General features: G+C 39.1%; 1 protein-coding gene across 1 annotated transcript; it reads left to right on the forward strand.

Annotated features, from left to right (window-relative positions):
* Positions 1-692: 692 nt before the first annotated feature.
* Positions 693-22019, forward strand: LOC143292941 (uncharacterized). Its single transcript, XM_076603650.1, has 7 exons — positions 693-807; positions 2729-3046; positions 4327-4606; positions 5558-5761; positions 7006-7073; positions 8127-8217; positions 8793-22019. Exons 2-7 carry the CDS (start codon positions 2774-2776, stop codon positions 11393-11395), a joined length of 3519 nt encoding a protein of 1172 aa, XP_076459765.1. The 5' UTR covers positions 693-807; positions 2729-2773; the 3' UTR covers positions 11396-22019.
* Positions 22020-23079: the final 1060 nt, after the last annotated feature.

Below are 23079 nucleotides of genomic sequence, written 5' to 3' on the forward strand. Positions count from 1 at the left end.
TTTTTGTTATTATCATCATTTTATCTATTTATTCATTCACTTATTCAGATATGTCAATTTCGTCATTTGTTTTCTTCTGTTAGTACATTGATGCTTCTTCATTCATTATCATCTATTTATCAAGTTCATCAGTTGATTTTAATTATATAAATATTCATCAGTGTCAATTTCGTCTATTTTCTTCTTCTATATAATTGTCGATGCTTCTTGCTCAGTCAGTCATCGCTTTGGGTATGTTTCACAGGCATGATTTCGTCTTTCTCTTTCATCTGTTCCTTCCGCTTTTGATTTCAGTCACCGTTGATTTTTGTCACTCGTGAGAGAATTTACCTTTAGAACATAGTGGGCTATGAGAAATCATGACCCTCTAAAAAAAAGTGATCGACACGGATATGTGCCTAATGAATCAGTAGATAAAATACAAGTACCTTCTAGTTCTACGAAGACGAGCATCACAAATGAACAAGGACATTAAATCATTTAATAAAAAACGAAACTAACAGTTCTTTGTGACTTTTTGCATTCGATTGTACATGCGCACTCATGTGGTCAAGATCACGTGATTTTGGCAGCTTGCTTGATTGGCGGGCACTGAAAGCTTCAAAGGTATATTTTAGAAGGCTGAAGAAATTACTTTCAGTCGTGTATTTTAGTCTCAGAAATAATGTAATGCAATTGAAAGATCCATGCTCTGTCAAAACTACACTAAAAACAAGAAGAGAATAAAATTAACTTGTTAGTTCCCCTTGAAACGGCGCACGCACAGACCAACTTCCGGCGAAACTGAAAGGAGGCCATTACGAAGAGGTAAGTGCCCACCGAATTTCTTGTTCTTTGGGGACTGTAAATGATTACCGAAATTTGAAACGTTTGAAAATAATAGTTTATAATGTTTTACATAATGATTTATGACGAGTTTACGTTTGTAAACTCTAGTTTCACTTTCCTATTGTCAGCGATTGCAAGCCTGTCGAAGATGTCCATTCTTGTTGAGAGAGACTGTGTTTGACGAACCCACGCAACTGGGTCCAGCGAATCGGTGGAGGTGCTGTGCTTTATTTCTAATTCAGGGGGCAGATTTGATGATAGTTTTCAATATGCAAAAGTTTTTGCCCGTTTGAAAACGAACGATTACGCATGTAAAGCCATTAGATGTGCCAAGGTTTGAAGGTAAAATTGATGGAATGTGGAAGACATGTTTGTTGGCTGAAATCGAGGTCGTAATGGCGTGGGGTTTGTTGATCCATCTTTGATGAAAAATGAGCGCTCGTTTCAGCTTTCATCAACTCATTCACATGAAATTGGCGTTTAAATAACACGTTTGTTGTCTGTTTGCGTTTATAAACATTGGCGTGGTGGGTAAACGTGAAAGATAGTGGATGAACTTGTACAAAGAAACAAAAGGAAAGTGAAACTTGCATGTGTAATGGCGCCCATTTCACTACCCGCTTTGCACCACCATTTGATTTCAAGTTTGGTTTGGTTTTGGCTTGCTTGTATGGTTCGAATTGAAATACATGGCTGAACACAGCATGTAAAACTAGCAGATATGGAACATTGAAATTGGCATTTTGAGGGGAGCAGATTTCATATTGACATATTTATATGTTACCACATGTTCCTGGGCAGAACCTACAGTGTGAACTCCTCGGCTGATCAGCAGACCTTTGTAAAATGTTTGTCTTTAAAAAATAAAATCATTTTTGTCGTCAATTTATCTATTGTACATTTTTAAATATAACAATTTCATAATATTGATAATACTATTGACCTTTCAGTTTGAGATGATAAACTATAAATAAAAATTGATAGTATTGCCAGCCATGCCTGTTGTACCATCAGTTGCCAGTTTGACTAGATTGTTAATGTACGTAACATACTTATGAATGCATATATTTGTAGATTTGTTACAAAATAAGAATGTTCATATTCTTTGTTTCTAAACAAAATTATTTTTATAGATGTAGTTTTTTTATATTGTTTTTATTTTAAATTTAGAAAAAAAATTAAAATATTTGTTTTCAAAATGTACTAATGTCAGGGTATACAGGTCTTCTTCCTAGGAGTGTGGTTTTTTCTTCTTCTCGTATTTAAGTCACACACATAAAACCATGTCATGCATATGCATTCATTTTTTTTTTTCACATAACCCCATCTAGAAAAATCATTCTTTTCTACTACCCTCATTAATAAAGACTTTATCTTGTCGGAGTGAGTTGTCCTGTTTGCACTTGCACACACACACACACACACACACACACACACACACACACACACACACACACACACACACACACACACACACACACACACACACACACACACTTGTCTCCAATATTCACATCTCTTTGCAGTGAAACTTTGTACACTGATAGGGAATCTTTTTTTCTCTCTCTTTTTTCTGTTTTTTTCTTTTCTCCTGTTTTGATGGAAAATGATTGTTAATGTGTAAGTGCCTGATAGCATGTATGGGTCTTTTGTTGTTTTATTTGTTGTTGTTGTTTTCTTTTCTTTTTCTTTTTTTTTATGTGGTACTTTTTGACATCACTCTTTTTGTTTATATGTTATGTGTTAAAGATGTCCATGTATAATGTTCCTATGCTCTGCAGGGGTACATGAAATAAACCTCTTGCCTTGCCTTGCACACACACAAATACACACAACACTCACACACACACACACACACACACACACATATCTTATACTTTTTTATGTTGTTTTGGTGCAGTTGCATGACAAAGTTGGTGGAAAAAGCAAATTAATGGTGGATTGAATGGAGACGGAACAAAGCAGTCAGCATCAGCATGCCCAGTGGTTGGCGTCACTGGCCACAGGGCATTTTGTTCAGCAGTCGGTCAGCTCTGCAGTGACCAAGGGGGATGCCAACCCAATGGGAAACAGCCAGGTTGAGGAGGACGATTCTCACATCGTAGACATGTCAGGGCACACAGTGGTCAAGCTAGCAACCGATGCTACAGAATCACCGCCGGTAGCGCCTGCAACTGGTACCCCCTTTAATCTTAGAAGGAATCTGAAGAAAAGGAAGGTGAGTTGGTGCAAATTTTGTTTTGGTTAATTCATTTACTGATGTTTTTTATTTTCAGTGCACATTCAAGAAAAGTAATTTATTTAATTCATTTTTATTGCACATGTGATAAAAGAAGAACAACAAAAACAACAACAAACAACACAGATATTAGACTGGTTGCCAGGGTCATTCATGTAGCAGGAGCAATGTAAATCTTCAGTACACAAGAGAAACAATGTTGGCAGTAGGACAAAGTCACATACAAAGTTGCAAGCAACTGATTTTATAAATAAGATCGACAGGCGCAATAGCCGAGTGGTTAAAGTGTTGGACTTTCAATCTGAGGGTCCTGGGTTTGAATCTCTGTAATGGCGCCTGGTGGGTAAAGGGTGGAGATTTTTTCGATCTACCAAGTCAACATATGTGCACACCTGCTTGTGCCTGAACCCACTTCATGTGTATACGCACGCAGAGGATCAAATATGCACATTAAAGGTCCTGTAATTCATGTCAGTGATCGGTGGGTTATGGAAACAAGAAAATACCCAGCATGCACACTCCCGAAAACGGAGTATGGCTGCATACATGGTGGGGTAAAAATAGTCGTACATATAAAAGCCCACTCGTGTGCATATGAGTGAACGTGGGAGTTGCAGCCCATGAACGCAGAAAAAGAAAAAAAAGAAGAAATAAATTTTTCAGATTTGTCTTGGATGCTAAACATATATCATTATATGTGCTGTTAAAGTCTGAATTTAACGATAAAATATATTAATTCTGCAAGACAAAGAAGACTGAGAATTATAAACAAATTAATCTGAAAGGGTATGAGGGATTAGAATGTGCTCAAACTATCATTCTTTTTTTTTTTTTTTTTTTTTTGAGAGAGAGAGAGAAAAATGATTATCTGCCTAACTATTGAGGTAACTGATGTGGAACACACATGAAAGATTTGCGATTATACCAACACAAACCATTTTGCACATGCATATTTGTTGACACAAAACACCTTCATATTTCACCCAGCTATTAACCCACCTAGAATCCTACAAATACACATACATGTGTCAACACGAGCATATCCACTTGGTTACATACATAAACAGATTCACAGTCACCCACTCTCCCTTTGTTTCACACTCTTACATACACATAAACACAAGACACACACACTCACACACATACACAAGTGAGACATAGACGCACACACAGTAAAAGACAGATTGTGTATACAATGCATGTGTGTGTGCCCACTTGGATACATGTTTGCATCATTCAGCACATTGTATGTATTGCAGATTGACCATGATGAGCCTGAACGCCATGAATTCAAGCTCATTCGACCAAAGGAACGCGTCAGTGCAAAAAGTTTTGACATGCGCCGTCCTGTGCGCCCTATTGACAGACAGAAAATGCGGCCTTGGTTGAAGAATCTTCTTGACACAGGGGCAGTGTTTGGTTTGAACTGGGTGGAGCGGGAAGAGGGAGTCTTCCAAATATCGTGGCGCCATGCATCTCGTCTGGGATGGAACCTGGAGACAGATGGAGATGTGTTTGAAAGATGGGCTAGACATACAGGTATGCTGTGATGTATTGCATTTTAAAGTATTGTGCTGTGCTGTATGGAAGTCCCGTTTGATCTTTTTTTGTTTTTTCACAAGTTCTGCATTATCATTTTTTTTCTGTGTGAAATAATGGCATTTCATCTCGTTTTTTTCTGTGTGATATAAAGGCTGTTCATCTCCCAAAGGTAAAGTTTGCTACAGTTTAGTGACATGCACCTATAAACCCACACAATACACATACACACATACATAAATAAAAAGTTTATTTTTACATATTTTTGAATGCTTGCATTAAGTCCTTTTTTTTCTTTAAAAAAAAAAAAAAAAAATCATTTACATCAGTCTCATTGTACAAGGTGAAAAGCATACACAAAAATGACATACAAGGTTCCAGCGGGCGCAATAGCCAAGTGGTAATAGAGTTTGACTTTCTGAGGGTCTCAGGTTTGAATTCGTAACAGTTCCTGGTGGGTTAAGGGTACAATTTTTCTGATCTTCCAGGTCAACAGATGTGCAGACAATGCCTGCTCTGTCTTATGTGTATATGCATGCAGAAGATCAAATGCACACATTACAGATTCCATAATCCATTTTAGCATGGGTTATGAATTAAGAAGAGGAAGAAAAATACAAATTACAATGATCCAGATAACACACTGCTGTGCACAGAAATGATGAAAGTATGCATAGACATTGAGACGATGTCACAAGGTATCCTTGGAAATGCATACATTCTCAACTGACGACTTGCATACTTGTGGTTTGTTAGTTTAAAGTTTATTTGTACCAGTCTTTGTCAGGGTCAAAACAATGGTCCTTTTAGGCGTAACTCTTATGCACTTGGATGTCTGCTTGTCAAGACGGGTTGAAGGCCAGTGAAAATCTCAAAATGAAAGCTCTACCACTTGAGTCAGCATACTGACAATGATAATTGTTTAAAATTTACAGTTGTGTCATTTTCCAGGAATTTTCAAGGATGGGGATGAGCCTGAGCCAAAGCGCTGGAAAGCCAACTTCCGTTGTGCCCTGCACAGTTTGCCAGACGTGAAGGAACTGACATCACCCACAGATAGAAAAGGGCGCAATGCCAGCCGGACTTACCGTTTCCTCCGACCCAATGAGGTCCAGCCTCCGGTGAAGCGCAAACAACGCTACAATATTCAGATTCGTGAGTGTCCCTGTGTGTTTACTGAATCAGGTTCATTCAGATTTGTGAGTGCCCCTGTGTATTTACTGAATCAGGTTCATTCAGATTCATATGTATCCGTGTGTGTTTACTGAATCAGGTTCATTCAGAGTTGTGAATGTCCCTGTGTGTTTACTGAATCAGGTTCATTCAGATTTGTGAGTGGCCTTGTGTACTTTACCTTCTGAATCACACCTGTCAGATGTTGGGTTTTTTGCTAAGAACTTTGAAAGAGATCATCACAGGTGAAACTAAGAGCTCAGAGACAGATTATGATAGTTGAAACTATGTTATGTGTTTGTGGTATGGTTTTGATGCAGCTTTGACCAGCGAACTCATTTGAATATCCACTGACCACAGTTGCTAAGTGCGGCATTGTGTTTGTGTTCTTGCATTTGTGTGTTTGTGAGTTTGCATGTGTTCATTTGCAAGAAAATGTATTCACTTGCGAGATACTTTTCTTTATTGAGTGTATACATGGAACTCATGCACATATACAGAGTTGTGAAAAGTGAGATTGTAAACTATGGTTGAGGTACTGATAAATTGATAAACAGTAATCCAAACTAGTCAAAACTACTCCTACCCTCTTCTGAAGAAAGATGAAAACAAAGTAAAAAGTTGAACCAAAAATGATGATGTGCCTCCCTGTTCCTTCCCTCATGGGCACACATGTCAAGAGACGAGATGTATGCTGCTCTCTTATAAGGTCAATATATGTGTGCCAGCATGTGAACAAATACAAACTTTTTGTACATGTTATAATATACAAGTACTATAGCATATATATCTGGCTTCACAATGTGGTTTGTGTTGCAGCGTATGGTGTGTATGACAAGTTTCACTCTCTGGTTTATGTAGCACTTGCAGCCTTTGTTGTATATTTCAGGTTTCATGCTGGTATGTGTTACGTCCTTTGCTGTGTATGTCAAATTTCACACTCTGGTTTATGTTGCAGCCTCGGCTGTGTATGTCAGGTTTCGCATTCTGGATTTTGTTGCAGTCTATGCTGTGTAAGGTTTCATACTGGATTTTGTTGCAGTCTATGCTGTGTATGTCAGGTTTCACACTTTCCTTTATGTACCAGCCTATGCCATGTATGTCAGGTTTCACACTCTGGTTTATGTAGCAGCCTGTGCCATGTATGTATGTCAGGTTTCACACTCTGTTTTATGTTGCAACCTATGCGATGTATGTCAGGTTTCACACTTTGGTTTATGTTACAGCCTATGCAGTGTATGAGAACCAAGCCAGTGAAGACAGTGGCTCTCAGCCTGCAGATTCAGATGACAGGGTAAGGTGCATGATTCTTCATTTTCTGTTTTTTCTTGTTATTTTTCTCCCCCTTCATATTTTAATTTAGCATTTGCAACACACCATGTCATCCATCACTGATTTGAACTTATCACAATACACAATGTCATCTACTTTCTTTCAGAGAAAAATGCTGGGTCATGGTGTTTCGCAGAAGAGAAAGGCAAGAAGACTTAGACTAGTAATAATAAACAAATTCAAAAGCCAGCCTTATGTCTTCTTTCAATCATATTATACACAGATATTATCTTTGTATAACAGTATCAAGTGCTGTTCAGATACATAACTTGCGCATCATGTGCTTTAACTTTCACCTTTGTTTTGTCGTTGTCATTGTTGTTTTCAGTTATGGAGCATGTGATTATTTTACTTGAAAAAAAAAATTTGATTACATATTTCATATAAAGATTTGTTTTACAGAAACACAGTGAGTAAGTTAATGCATAGACATGTTGTAAGACTAATATATTTTCTACTTCTCACATGCTTACACTGTTTGGACTGCCAATCTCTATATTGGAAGAAACAACAACAAAAACAAACAAACAAACAAAAAAGACAACGACAACAACAACAACAAACAATAGAAACCCAACAACTTGTGCATGAAGAAAAAGAGAGAGGCTACAAAATACTGATATACATTGTCAGAAGTACTGGAACTGAGAAATGAATTTGGCAGATGTTACCTGATTTTTTTCAGTGTTATTACCCTGATTTCATCTCTTGATAGAAACCAATTGTATACTAAGTTTTTATACATGCCAGCAAGCCTGAAAGGTTTTGACAGATTTTTCCATCATGTCTTCACTTTTAAAATTAGAAGTGATGTGTGATTCACAATGATTGTGTATCTTTCTTTCATTGACAAACAAGTTTAGAAGGTGATTTTATGTAGATATGGCTAACCTTTTAGTTTTACAAATAATTTGCTACAAATGGGTAAGAATTCTGATAAATGAAGTTTCTTTTTTTGCCATAGGTGCTGAAATTGGTGGAAAGAAACCAAAACAAGATTTTATTTACTTTGCAGAACACGGATGAAGAAGCGGTGGTTCCTGAACAGATACAAGCATTTCCCCTATGTGACCATGACTATGCTATCCGTTGGGGGAAAACACCAGGTAAACTCTTTTCCTGTTTTGACTGTTACATATGTACATTTTGGTTGCTTTTATAAGTATGTTCACTGTTGATCTGTGATATGCATCTGACCTTTAGGTAATGATTGAATATAATCTTATGGAACTGATGAATGCATGACTTTGGTCATACATGTTGTGTGCAGCTTGATGTTTGTAACATTGGTTGATGGTGAGTGAATTTATTTACAGTCTGTTCATCCATTTTGATGATTGTTGATTTTAGTTAATGTTAAAATATTGATCTTTGATGATAATAATGATTTTTAAAAATCAGCAGATCCATATCAGAATGGAAGATGTGGAGCCAGGGTAATTTGGATTTAGTTTATCGTATCGTTTTGACACAGATCCTCAGAAGATGCATTGTTGTTGCTACTACTTCTACTGCTGCCAGAATATGTACTGCTGCTGTCGCTAAAATCCCCATTGTTATGTCAGTGTTTCTACTTTCTGATTATCATTTATGTTGTCAAATGTAATTGAGGTCATCGGTCATTAATTCATGTTCAGCAAATTCTGTAATTTTCTTTTCTTCTTTTCTTTTTTGCCCTCAGGAGAACAGGCAAGTTCTGAGGTGTTATCCAGGAACAACAGTGGCTTTGTCCTGATAAAATCCAAAGAATCTCATGAGATTGAGTTCCGACTGACGCCTCCACAAACCTCTCAGCAGTCGTCAGGTGGTGGTACCAGGAGAGTGGTCTCAGCGTCTAAGTCTGTGTCCCCACAGAGAAAAGGCAAGGGGACCAAAAGGAAACCCCCAGCTGCTGGCAGCTTGGTTAAGAAGGGAAAAGGCAAAGTAGGTCAGAAAACAGGTGCACTGAAAAAGGATGGGAAGGCCAAGAAGATGAAGAAGGCGGGTGAAAAGTCTGACCCCTCAGCGGCCACAAAGGTCAGCCTGAAGGCACTGCTGTCTGGGCGCAGGAACATGACCATCAGCAAGAAAGGTAAAGCGGGCCCAACAGCGGGCATGGTGACCAAGAAAATGAAGAGAGCCAAGAAGACCGACAGCCCTGCAGGCAAGGCTAAGCAGAAGACCGCATCCACCAGTGGGACATCAAGTCCTCTTCAGTCTCAGGGGCTGGATGCTTTGCTGGAAGCTGCCAACCAGATTGAAAGCATGGATACTTCCACCTCGGCCCTGTCCACCCCTGTGGCAAACAGCAGCCCCTCCCGGGCCATTCCCAAGCGAGGATCACGCACCAAGGTGGTCAGTGCTCAGCCGGCGCCAAAGTCCTCACCCGCCCGCTCCAGAGCGGCGCCCAACTCTCAGCTCATTGTTCCCAACGCAGCAGCCGCCCCCATCGTGTTGGCCACCACTCCTGCCATGATCACCACCAGAACAACAGGAGCGGCTTTCACACCCATTCCTGTCATGGCTTCCATGCAGGCTCCGGGTGCCTCCTCCACCTCTATGACGTCTCAAGTGTCGCTGGACATGTTTCAGAAATTGCTGGGACTCTCCACCGTTCAGGCCATCCCAGCGTCCTCTGTGCCCATGACCTTGGTGCCAGGTCAGGTTGTGGCTGCTCCTGTCCTCAGCACCAGGGCTGAGGTGAAGAAGCCTGGAGCCAGACCTGCAGACAGGAAGCCACCCCCAGCAGCTGCGGCTCAGAAGTCCCCCAGCAAGAAGAAAGGAAGAATGGCCTCCAACTCTGCAGTGGCATCCCAGAAGGTGGAGAGTGATGCTCCCAAGCCCGAAGCGCGGTGCCTGGTGCCCCAGCCGGAAGGGACCAGCATGCTGAAACACCTCCTGCGTCTGACTGGGCCCTCCATGAACATCACCACCACCTCCTCCACCACTCCCCTTACCATCCCCACCACATCCCAGGTCTCTCTCCCATCTCTGGGCCAGGTTCCCACAGTGGCAGAGGTGATGACCGTGAAAGACACCAGTGAAGCTGAGCAGACAGTGGTGAAGGTGGAGGCAGGGAACAAGAGTGCTGAATCTGGAGACAGCAGGGCTGTAGAGCCCATGGACCAGAGTGGTGAGCAGAACCACCGTTGTGTTCTTGTGAAGCAGGGAACCGGATCTCCACCGCCAGCCGCTGAAGTCGATGGCAGTGGTGTCGCCACCTTGCAGGTAAACTCCTCCCATGTTCTTGTGACGTCTGAAGCCATGGAAACGGAGGAGGCGGTGGCACCTGTGGAGAGTTCTGCCACTGTTGTCAGCGGTGTGTCTTCCGTGTCAACATTGTCCAACAGTGTGCCAGTGACCTCTGGCCTTGAAGTACTGCAGTCCATTGAAGGGACGGCACCATGTGCAGGGTCCTCCCAGATCCATGCTCCAGCTGGTGTGTGTTTCACTCAGGCCTCAGTGCCCGCTCCGCTGGTGACGAACACAGTGCCGCAGGTAACACTGTGCTTACCTCAGACTATTCTGGGGCCTCAGCCTCAGCAGGAGGCTGGTGACAGTGCTCAGAAAATGACTGTCACGTTGCCACAAGCCTCAGTGTCAGCATTACAAGGCCAGGGGGGTTCCATGGCCACCTTCACCCACTCCATAGACCTCTTACAGTTCTTGAACCTGTGTGCAGCGAGTGGCAACGGTCAGGTGATCATCAAGACCGAGCCTCCACCTTCCACGGACATGGTGGTGGAGAGCAACACTCAGACTTCAGAACTGGCAGCAAGCTCACAGGGGGGAGGGGAGGGGCTGGGGGTGCCCAGTTACGTGGTGGTAGGAGGCACAGGTCAAGAGGGACAATCTACAGAAATAGCGGGCAGGCAGCCGGGCATGTCAGACGGACACTCAGAGATGTCTGCTGTCCACACTGTGTCTTTAAGTGCCAGCCCCTCCCCTGCCTTTTTTTCCACCTCTGCTCTGCAGCCGACTGCTGTGTTCGGTGCCACAGACTCTGCTGTTTTGACAGCAACAATGGACACATGTGCTTTGTCGACAGCGGTTGCACCATCCTCGGACTCTTCAGCGACCATGAGCTTGCCTGTGTTGTCAGGGCCATTCCATGTAGTGCCTGCGTCACTTCCGGACTCCATGTCAGTGTCTGCGGCAACGAAGGAAGTGACACAGGGGGAGGTAAGCCAGGTTGGGGGCCAGGTGACTGTGAGCAATCAGTTTGTGCACGACGCCACCTTGACAGGACTGTCAGCGGACCAACAAGGAGCGGACAGCTTTATTGTGGAGGATATGTTGTTGTAGCGCTTAATAGGGCATGGTGTCCTTTTGTTTTTGTGTTACGATACCTCGTGTTTGTGTGTTGATGTTTGTTTGTTTCCTTGGTACGGTTTTATGTTCTATGTATTTCACAATTTTACACTTGCACCTTGTGTGTGTGTGTGTGTGTGTGTGTGTTTATTTCCTTCCCTGGTACATTTTTGTGTTCCATGTATTTTACAGGTAAAACAGTATGTTATGTGTGGACATTCTGATTTCTTCTTTGACAGCTGTTTATACTTTATTTGATTTGCAGTTTGCAGTTGGGCTTTTTGTGGGTTCTTTAAAACCAATTTTATTTGCATTATGTTTTTTTTTTCTGTAGTGTTAGTCTTACTCTTTAGCATTTCTTGTTTGTGTGGTCATCATGTGTTTGATTTGATCATTAGATTTAAATTTGATTTTGAGCTGCATGGCCGTATTTATAATGCAGGAAAGTCAGTTGAGCTAGTGTTAAGATTTTGACCAGAGTAGATTCTTGTGTCTTGCCCAAACTGCCATCTTGGATCTTATGTATTGATGAGGGAGTGGTCTTGTTTTTATCCCATTGGCCGAAACGAAAGGGTGAAATTATCAGCAATTAATAACCGAAAAAGTATGTGTGTTCTAAAGCATTGATTCAGGCATTGGCTTGTGTTCACTATACTAAAGAAGATGCCATACTGGATGAGCATGAACATTTTCAGCATAACTAACAGCAAAGACAGATCAAACTTAACGGCAAGCCTACATTGATGAAATATATATATATATATATATAAAAGAGAGATGAATTTGTATTTTGAGACAACAAAACAGATTTCAAAACAAGTAACAGAATATTCCTATGTGTTTTCTTTTCCTTATTTTTCAGTCTGACCCCCTGCTCCACCTTCCCTTCTTCACCACATCCATTTTTTCCCTCATGAATACATTATCTGGTTAGCATACATCCTTTTTTTCTCTTGCTGCAAGTATGACTTTGCAGTTTTCAGCCTAAAAAAGCCCAAGGACTGAAGGAGTTATATATTTTTGTGCATCAATTTGAATCTCTCTTTTTATTGCACTGTTTTGTATAATTAACATATATTCCACATAGAGTATATAACATGATTTTGTGTGATTTTCTTAGGTTTTTACACTGCAAAGTAGTGTAATGACCAGTAAAAAAATAAGTTATTCCTGGCATAGTTACAGTATAGATCTATAACTTGTATAACTATAAGTTTGTTGAACTTGAAAACTTCATAAGTTCATTTCTTCTATTTTACCAGGTCACAAACAATTACACTGGCTGGAACATTTTACTTAAAAAAAACAACCTTTTATGAAGAATTCAGTAGTGTTTAATATTTTGAAAAATATTTACTGCTGATACTGATAGCATGTACATTTTGGTCGTTTCAAAACAACAATCCAGCAATCTGTGTACTAGTTAGTTGATTCATGGAATGTGTGTGGACTACAAGATGTTTCATTGTACTGTCTTCTTGTTTCAAGACTCTTGAGAGGAGGGGTGGATGCTCACTCAGTCTGGCTCTGTGACTGAACGATTTGTCATCAGTAGGGGGGCTTAGAAGGTCGTGTCCTAAGTATGTTGTAAATCAGAACAGACTACTGAATCATGGAAGTGACTCAGCTGTAGAACAGGGTCTCCCTTTGGTGTGTGGCCTTCTGGCAGCCTAACATTAATAGCTCCCTGGGAACTGCTGATGTTGGGACTGCAACAGGGGAACACCGGTGTGGTTGTGTAATGGGGGCTTGGAATAAGCAGTATGGGAGTGATGCCTATGAAATGGTGCAGGTGATGGGACAGCAAAAATAAGAAAAGAAGACAAGAGAAGCACTCTTGTTACGATGTCTAGATTCTTTGTACACATGTGCATGTACATGTAAATAATTTTTGATAATCCATTCTATTGTGAACTGGGATTCAGGCGCATGCATGTTTTATACATAGTGCTCAGCAATATGTCTTTAGGACAGACTTGAATGGCACACTGCATTTGATGTGTTTATGAATATCAGTGTATGGTGAGGTTATGGAGGCTAGAACAAGCAGAAGTAGAATCTTGCATTTTGTGTGTATGCATGTGTAGTTGTGCATTATATGTATTTGCAGTTTGTGATGGCTTGAAAACAATTTTTTTTAAAGAATTATTGTCCATTGCATGTGTAGACTATTGTGTTTTTAATGTATGGGGCAAGGACTTTGTAGGCTGTTTACCTGTCTTGCATCATGGTTGTCTCTCAGGAAGTGTGGATGATGGTACGTTGTGCTATCATTAATGATAGCAGTGGGACATGTATGAGGCTCTAGACCCCAAAGTCCAAAGCACACGAGCAGTTGCAGGTGGGGCATGGTACACCTGCAGACATGACAGGGGCACACTCAGCTGTGTCACCCATCTCGAGCAGCTGCAAGGCACTGGTGGCAGTCTGCCATGAGAAGCCCTCACTGCATTTTTTTGTTAGGGCACGGCATCTAGTTCTGTCAGCTGCCTTGCATTTACACAATCAGTTTATCAGCTTGATTCTAAAGCACAGCTGATCAGAAAACAGAAATGAAGAAACAGGAGGAAGATCCATGAGTGAACTGGATGAATAGGGTCAGTTTATGTTCTTGTTATTTCAAACCCTCACTCAAAAACATGCATGTTCTGACATGTATGCTTGTATATCGCACAACATGCACAAAGTTTAGGCACAAATGCGCTATATAAACGCATATTAATATTTTTGTTATTGTCATGTTATGTCTTCTGCTGTCACACTGGTTTCCTTTAAAAAAAAACATCAAAGAGAGAACGATAATATATACTCTGTTGTAGTATGACAGTTCATTTTGTGTATAAATTACTGTGATATCCCCACACATAAAAGAAGCTGCTCAGTGCGGAAGCAACATTGCGATTGCAGACAGTTTGAACATAAACCTCTGGTAGTTGTAGGTATTTTTGCTGTTTAGGGAGGCTCATGAATTTTGGATCCTGAAGTCACCCAATTTATCTCTTTGTTTCATTCACACTGCTAGAGGTTGAGAATATGATGAGTGAATTTTCTCAATGCGTGATTTAACATGATATGCATGCTTAAACATGATGTCTGTAGGCATTAAAATTCCATACAAAATTTGGAAGAGTGTCTGGAAGTGGTATGGATATGACAGAAATCAGAAAGAATGTACGGGAGTTGTCAGCAAACTGTTATGTTTGAATCAGAAAGATTGTCAGGTCTTGTCAGCAGACTGTAGTGAATCAGAAAGAATGTAAGGGGGATGTAGTGTGTGAATCATAAAGAATGTAGGGGGATGTCAACAACAAACTATAGTGTGTGAATCAGAAAGAATGTAAGGGGGATGTCAACAACAAACTGTAGTGTGTGAATCAGAAAGAATGTAAGGGGGATTTCAACAACAAACTGCAGTGTGTGAATCAGAATGTAAGGGGGATGTCAGCAACAAACTATAAGGGGGATGTCAACAACACACTGTAATGTATGAATCAGAAAAAATGTAAGGGGGATGTCAGCAACAAACTGTAGTGTGTGAATCCGAAAGAATGTAGGGGGGATGTCAACAACACACTGTAATGTATGAATTAGAAAGAATGTAAGGGGGATGTGAACAACACACTGTAGTGTATGAATCAGAAAGAATGTAAGGGGGATGTCAACAACAAACTGTAGTGTGTGAATCAGAATGTAAGGGGGATGTCAGCAACAAACTAAACTATAAGGGGGATGTCAACAACACACTGTAATGTATGAATCAGAAAAAATGTAAGGGGGATGTCAACAACAAACTGTAGTGTGTCAATCAGAAAGAATGTAGGGGGTATGTCAACAACAGACTGTAGTGTGTGAATCCGAAAGAATGTAGGGGGGATGTCAACAAAAAAATGTAAGGGGGATGTCAACAACAAACTGCAGTGTGTCAATCAGAAAGAATGTAGGGGGTATGTCAACAACAGACTGTAGTGTGTGAATCAGAAAGAATGTAAGGGGGATGTCAACAACAAACTGTAGTGTGTGAATCAGAAAGAATGTAAGGGGGATGTCAACAACAAACTGTAGTGTGTGAATCAGAAAGAATGTAAGGGGGATGTCAACAACAAACTGTAGTGTGTGAATCAGAAAGAATGTAAGGGGGATGTGAACAACAAGCTGTAGTGTATGAATCAGAAAGAATGTAAGGGGGATGTGAACAACAAACTGTAGTGTATGAATCAGAAAGAATGTAAGGGGGATGTCAACAACAAACTATAAGGGGGATGTCAACAACACACTGTAATGTATGAATCAGAAAAAATGTAAGGGGGATGTCAACAACAAACTGTAGTGTGTCAATCAGAAAGAATGTAGGGGGTATGTCAACAACAGACTGTAGTGTGTGAATCCGAAAGAATGTAGGGGGGATGTCAACAACACACTGTAATGTATGAATTAGAAAGAATGTAAGGGGGATGTGAACAACACACTGTAGTGTATGAATCAGAAAGAATGTAAGGGGGATGTGAACAACAAACTGTAGTGTGTTAATCAGAAAGAATGTAAGGGGGATGTGAACAACAAGCTGTAGTGTATGAATCAGAAAGAATGTAAGGGGGATGTGAACAACAAACTGTAGTGTATGAATCAGAAAGAATGTAAGGGGGATGTCAACAACAAACTGTAGTGTGTGAATCAGAAAGAATGTAAGGGGGATGTCAACAACAAACTGTAGTGTGTGAATCAGAAAGAATGTAAGGGGGATGTCAGCAACAAACTGTAGTGTGTTAATCAGAAAGAATGTAAGGGGGATGTGAACAACAAGCTGTAGTGTATGAATCAGAAAGAATGTAAGGGGGATGTGAACAACAAGCTGTAGTGTGTGAATCAGAAAGAATGTAGGGAATGCCACCATTAAATGGTGTGTGTGAATCAGAAAGAGTGTTGGGAGTTGTCAACAAACTGTAGTATTTGAGTTGGGAAGAGAGCAGGGGGTGGGAAACATATTTCCTGTGGTGTTTGAATTGTGAACAGAGTGGGTGATTGTCAAAATATATTGCAGTGTTCATCCTTCATACCTCCCATCTGAACTCCACTCATAATGTTACCTTGTGTTCTCGTGCTATTTGACTGTTAATTATTTTGGTATCGCTTTTGCCGGTTTTAATTCCTTTGTTTCATTTTTTGTATCCATTTTTACAGGTGAAGTCAGAAAGAATGTGAATTTAATTAAAAAAAAAAAAAAAATGTGTGTGTGTGTGTGTGTGTGTGTGAAGACTCTTAACATATTTTGGACTCTTACAAAACCTTTCTGTGGATTTGAATGCAAATTATACATATTTTACCAATTGCACTCAATGGGGTGTGCATGGAACTATCACTTTCATTATCTTGGGCATTAGTGTTTGGGGAGAGAGAGAGCGGAGAGAGAGGGAGAGAGAGGGAGAAAAAATTTTTCATGAGATTTTTTTCATTGGTTGTTTGTCAGCATTTTAAATGTCTTGTACAATTATGTACTGTAAGCACGACTAAAAGTGAAACATAAACCAAGAAAGTGTGATTTAGTTGTCACTTGTGTGTTCTCTTCATCTCTGTGGTCTTTTAGTTTTAGAAGTCACTTGTCCCAACACACCCTGTTAAAATCTCCTGTGTGTGTTTTCATGCAAGTGTTTGTGTTTGTGTATAAAATGCAGACCTCCCTTTTTTTTTTTTGATTAAATTTTTAAAATTTATTTTTAAATTTTGGGGGGTTTATTTGAAAAGTAAGAAATAACAACATGATGCATCTGAGTGTACACATTTTGTACCCAAGTATATTATTTGAGAAGCAATATCTCTGAAGAAAATGCAATCAAGTAACCACACAAAATGTCTGTGCACATTTCCTTGTCAAAAAGTAAACCTGTATGTATTCGGGTTGGTTTTTTTTGGTTTTTTGTTTTTTTCACTATTAAAAAAAGTATTATTTACTTCTTTGATGCAGACACCATGATTTGCCTTAGGAAGATCTGTCAGCATTTATAAACACACTTTAGACCTGAATGAATTTTTCAACAACCGTTCTGGCTTTTAGAATTTTAAGATGATTGAAGAAACCCTTACAGCCTTATGGCAAACAGTTCTATGGTAGATCAGATAGATCAAAGGTGCCATAACTCCTCTGAATTCTCTTTAAAACCATTCTGTTTCTCATAACCAGGGCACTGCTATAGCAGAAAGAAGTTTTGTTTAACCTTGATTTTGGTTTCAGTTTCAAGAATGTGTCAAAATGTGCAGACAGATCCATGCATATGCCACACCACATCTGCTGTTTACAGAAAAGAAAGAAAAGTTTAATAATTGAGAGCTTAGCTTTTTATAAATGCATTCAGACTTTTCCTTTCCCCCTCTTTTTTCTTCATCTGTAGAGTTAGCCCTCTTGCGTATACTAGTCAGTTTGATAATAATTTTGTAGCACTCATATACTGTTTTTGTTTAAACGTTTTTTTTTTGTTTTGTTTTTTTTGTGTTTTTTTGTTATTTGTTTTTTTTGTTACAATGAGGAGGATCACATCAATACATTTTCACCACACATGTGCCTTTGTGAATTTTGCACTCTGTAGTGATTTCAGGACAAAATATTGAGCACACTGTGTCACATTTTTGACTCGCTCCTCCATGCGAATATCCCCCCTGCCTGACCACAGACTGCTGATTTGTAAGGGTTATTAAAATGATATAAACAAACAAACAAACAAAAAAACAAAACAAAACAAAAAAACCAGAAAAAAGTCAGTTCAAGTCAGGTAATGAAAATTTGAAAAGTAGGTTATCAATATATTGAACTGATGTCAAAGCATACTGATAAAGTTTTATGCCTTCAGATTTCAGCTTGTTTGTGCCTTTGCATCAGAGAAGTGCTCAGTGTTTGACATTGAGATAATGAAGGTCAGATCGAAATTATGCTTCTGCAGACAGATGCAGATTAAAAAAAAAAAAAATCTGTTTTGATTTGTTGTTTTTGACACAGGAATAGGATCAAAGTGCTGTTATATATAAGCTTACGCCATTATGGCGTGACACTGTAGATTAAGGAATTTCTAAATTTCTGACTCACAATCTGGAATGATTGTATGAAAGCATATTCAATTCTCAATTGAGAATGTTTATGTAGAGAGAATTGAAGCACAATGAAACTTGGCAGGACATTAAATCGGTGAATGCTTCCACTTTCTTTTCTAGTCAGTTCTTGAATTTATCATACCTTTAGACATAAACCTTGATTTGCTTTAAACAATATAACTGAATCAGATGTGTTTACATTGTGAAACAAGTGTGTGAAACATTGTGACTATCCATTGTGAAATCCAAGAAATTGTTTGAATAGATGGAAAGACCATGGATGTTTTGAAAACCTGCCATTCTTGGCTGTTTCTTCATTGTGTAGGAGTTGATTTTGAAAACTTAGCAACTCAGTGAAAACAAATCATTCATTGACTGTATATCCATTTGTCTTTTTTTCTTTTCTTTTTTTTAATCACATCCCACATTTAATTCTTGTCTTTTCCCTTTCAGTGTATGTTTATTTTTTAGTTATTTTATTTCATATTTCTGAACCAATTCTTGGCATCATGAATTTCAAGCATTTGATCTGATAATTTGTACAGCTGTTTGTGTCATGTTTGTAAACTTTTGAAATTTGAGTGCTACAGACTTGTGCATTTATTTGTTTCTGTTTATGGATTGATTTTGTCAAGGGGGGGTAAACTTTCCTCAAGTTCCTTCAATATAAACAGTACCCCCACCTTCAGGAAATTCTGAGCTAGGAATATCTTCTTTTCCAGTGCTGTGTTTCTGGCTTTTCACTTTTCTTTCTGCTTTCTGGTCATCCTCTTGTTTTCTGCTTGCTGGTCCATTCAGAATCCATGATACACAAACCCTGCTGGGTAGGGGTTGACAGGTGCAAAAGCTTGTAACCGTTCTCGTGGAGCGAGGGCACCAGTCTAATAACAGTAATGGCAGAGCTATTTCAGGATGTGTGTGATTAAAATCCATGATACACAAACCCGACTTTTGTAGGGGTTGACGTGTGTACAAGCTTGTAACCATCCTTGCGGAGCGAGGGTGCCAATCTGGCATCAGTTATGGCAGAGCTATCATAACACAGCATATCCATGGTATTCAGGAAACAACACAGGTAATAGACACACCCATTTACACAAATATTGAACTCAGATAGCTGGCACGCACACTCAAACCATGAGGTGACACCCTCTCATGGGGTAGAATTATTTTTTTGTTCAAGTTAGATGTTTTTTTTGGTTTTATTGTATGCTCCTCAAATGAAAAATTGATGGCATGGTCAAGGTTACAGGCATGTCCTAGGCTTGTGTGCATGAATGTGACTTCTTTTCTACTTAAGCCCAGTTTTCTTGTTGTGGTGTTTAAAAAAAGAAAAGAAAAAAAGAAGAAGAATTTTCATGTTCTAGACGACCGGTTTGTGGTCAGCTGGGCTGTGAACAGCAACAGATAGAAAAAGATACCTCAAGCACCTAAACATGTTCTGGAGAACAAAGTCATCAGTAGAATATGGTAAGAAGAAAAAATGACCACTCTGTGGCATTAAAATATTATTCTACAGTATAGTTTAAAGCTTGAATAGAATAGCTGGCAGGTGTTTTTGCCTACTCATTGAAATTTGGAAACAAGTCTTAGTTCCAGGAAAGAACTGCTGTGGGTTTGATTTTTGTATGAAAAAAACTTGATTTATTCAGAGGTTGTTTTATTTTCGGCACAGTATGAAAGTGCAGCAGTTAGGTGGCTTTACATGGCATGGTAAACACAATGTTTTGTCTTATTTAGTAGGGAAAGATTTTGTTTTCACCACAAAAGAAAAATGTTTTCCAGCCTTCTGGAATGAATTGTGCAGGTAGTTTCCTCTTTTCCATTTCTTTTTATTTAGTTTTGAAAATGAACTTTTCCTTTTTTTTTCTTTTTTTTTGTCCTCTCTGAACTTGATACTGAGCATTTTTTTTATAACTTATTCATCAATTTTTAACTTGGTAGATTAGTTTTCATTCTTGGTTGTTTTTTGCCCTTTTTATGCAAGACTGTGTGTACATAATTTTATATGTATTGGTTTTTCTTTAATGACTTGGTGATAATTTGCATGGAATGTTTTGTCATTAAGGGCAACTCAACTCCTGAGTGCAAGTGCAAAGGAGAGACATTATTATATGGGGTGTATTCTGTTAAAATGATACTTTATCGTTTGATTAAGGTAGCTGTCATGTTTTTGGACGACAGTTGCGGTGTTTGTATGTACTTACTACTGTTTCAGTTGCATGCGCTAAGGAGAGATGTTACGTGTGATGAATATTTTGTTACAAGGATATTGTGTCGTTTGATTATGGTACCTGACATGCTTTAAGATGACAGATGTGGTTGTATGTTCAGAATGGGTTGCTTGTGCTGAGGAGAGAAACTGATGGTGTGGTTGAGACATAATGTCTGAGTTTTCTGGTACAAGGATATTGTGTTGAGTGATTTCGGTGGCTGACATGTTTTAAGATGACGATTGTGGAAGTTTGCATGTACTGTATGGGTTGCATGTGCAAAGGAGAGACGTGTGCTGATCTGTGACTACAAGAATACAGGTGTTAATTGATTACAGTTGCTGATATGTTAAGTTGATGATTGTGGAGATCGTATGTGCAGAATGGGTTGAGTGTGTTAAGGAGAGACATTGTGCAGTTGAGGCATTAATGATGTGTGCTGAATATTCTGTTACAAGGATATGGTGTTGTTTGATTACGGTAGCTGACAAGTTTAAAGTTTATATTACTGTAGGAGTTGTATGTGCAACGGAGAGACTTTGTATGTGCTGAATATTGTTACACCAGGAATACAATGTTGTTTTGATTATGGTAGCTGACAATGTTTAAAACGACAATTATTGAGGTTGTATGTTTTGTAGGAATTGCATTTCGCTTTCAGAGCCGCTGTCTAATGTCCGCAGTTGATCAGATGGACTATGAAGTAAGCAGCTACTGTATATTTGTACTGTATGTGCGATTCACCAGACTGTATGGTGGAAAACATATACCGGGTAATTGTATTTGTGTGACACTGACAGATTCTTGTGAAATGTTTTTGTACTTAAATCTGCTATGGCATTGTATATATACATGTACCTGTATAGCTGCAGAATCTGGCATATGGTGTCACATCCTTCCAAATAGGTGGTGAAGCACTTTTTTAAGTAAAAAAAAAAAAGTCACAGTTAGTATGGCATCTTTTGTTTTTTTCAATGGGTCCAACAAATTTTGCCTGCCATTTTTTAACGATTGTGGGCCATTGGGTTGCTGGTGAACAGGATGGCAACAGATCATTTACAGCTCTTGAGAGAGAAAGTATTACAAAAACAACAACAACAACAAAAAGAAAAAAAAAAGAGGAAAACTTTAGGCAGATGAAAATTATCCACAGGAAAGTTGCAGCATATAGCACGTCTCCCCCCTCCTCCTTCCCCAGCCCTGCTTCCCCCATATAATTTCAATCAATCAGTCAATGCTCAGATCTACACCCGTTTGGAAGGATTGTGACAAAGGTGGGCATTACCATTTTATTATACCATCATTCAAATAAAGATATTGAACATGAATTGAACTGTACTTCTTTTCTGTTTGTTGTATGCTGTTGGTGAAGATAGAATGAATCCTTTTGTTTCAGTGAACATGAAATAACTTTATAACACATACACACAAACTAGATGAAATAGAATGTCATTGTTTTTTTTTTTGCAGCAGCCTGTTGACAATCCTGTTTTAGAATACTAAACATGTAGAGATTATTTAAAAAAATAAATAAATGCAAGACTGCACCCTCACACTTCTTGTACTTTGTAATTGCAGTTGTGGAAAGCAGCACATTATTTTGAACTTACCCTCACACTTTTTGTATGTAATTGCAGTTGTGGAAAGCAGCACATTATTTTGAACTTATTGTGTAAATGTAGAAAGTAGCAAAATGTTTGTACTTTAACATGAAATTGTGGGGCTAATGTAGCGGTTTCAGACCAAAACATAAATCCTTAATCCCTGTTGAAGGGAAAGCAGAGGGTTCATACAGATTTTCATCAAATATTAAAACACTTTTTGCAAACCTTTATGTTAAAATGTATGTATGCATTGTGTGTATGTGTGTGCACGTGCGTGTTTAGTCACATTTTGGTGTGTGTACGTAACATTGATGTAGTATGTAATGTTAACAAGTGTTTTTGTAAAGCACCTAGAGCAGATTTCTGGATAGTGTGCTATATAAGTATCCATTATTATCATTATTATTATTAAACCTTTATACCACTAAGCAAAACTGTTAAAAAAAAAAAAAAAAATCTTGTGATTCGTTGTTAACAAAGTTAAAAAAAGAAAAAGAAAAAAAAAGTGCAATTCTGAGAACAAACTAAGAAAGGAGCATACGGATGCTCGTTTGTGTGTGTACATGCGCGAGAGACAGAGTGTGTGTGTGGTGCAGTGTATTCCTAACATGTGCCTGTTCATGTACTCGTGTGTGACTGGTTCACGTTTTCTGAAAGACATGCAACATCTCAGGGCTACTGATAATCATTATGCATCAGACCTGTGCCCTGACGCTTTGAGAATTGAAAGACGCACAGCAAGATCATTGAATGGCTTCCTGGGGCATCCTAAAATTTTTAAGAA

Source organism: Babylonia areolata, chromosome 18 (assembly GCF_041734735.1).
Source record: "Babylonia areolata isolate BAREFJ2019XMU chromosome 18, ASM4173473v1, whole genome shotgun sequence".
Lineage (NCBI taxonomy): Eukaryota > Metazoa > Mollusca > Gastropoda > Neogastropoda > Buccinidae > Babylonia > Babylonia areolata.

Excerpts from the sequence above, each read along its gene's own strand:
- LOC143292941 (XM_076603650.1), top strand. The coding sequence starts at position 2,774 with ATGGAGACGGAACAAAGCAGTCAGCATCAGCATGCCCAGTGGTTGGCG. Across the intron at positions 3,047-4,326 it reads GGAATCTGAAGAAAAGGAAG|ATTGACCATGATGAGCCTGA; the intron begins GTGAGTTGGTGC and ends TATGTATTGCAG. Across the intron at positions 5,762-7,005 it reads ACGCTACAATATTCAGATTC|CCTATGCAGTGTATGAGAAC; the intron begins GTGAGTGTCCCT and ends TTTATGTTACAG.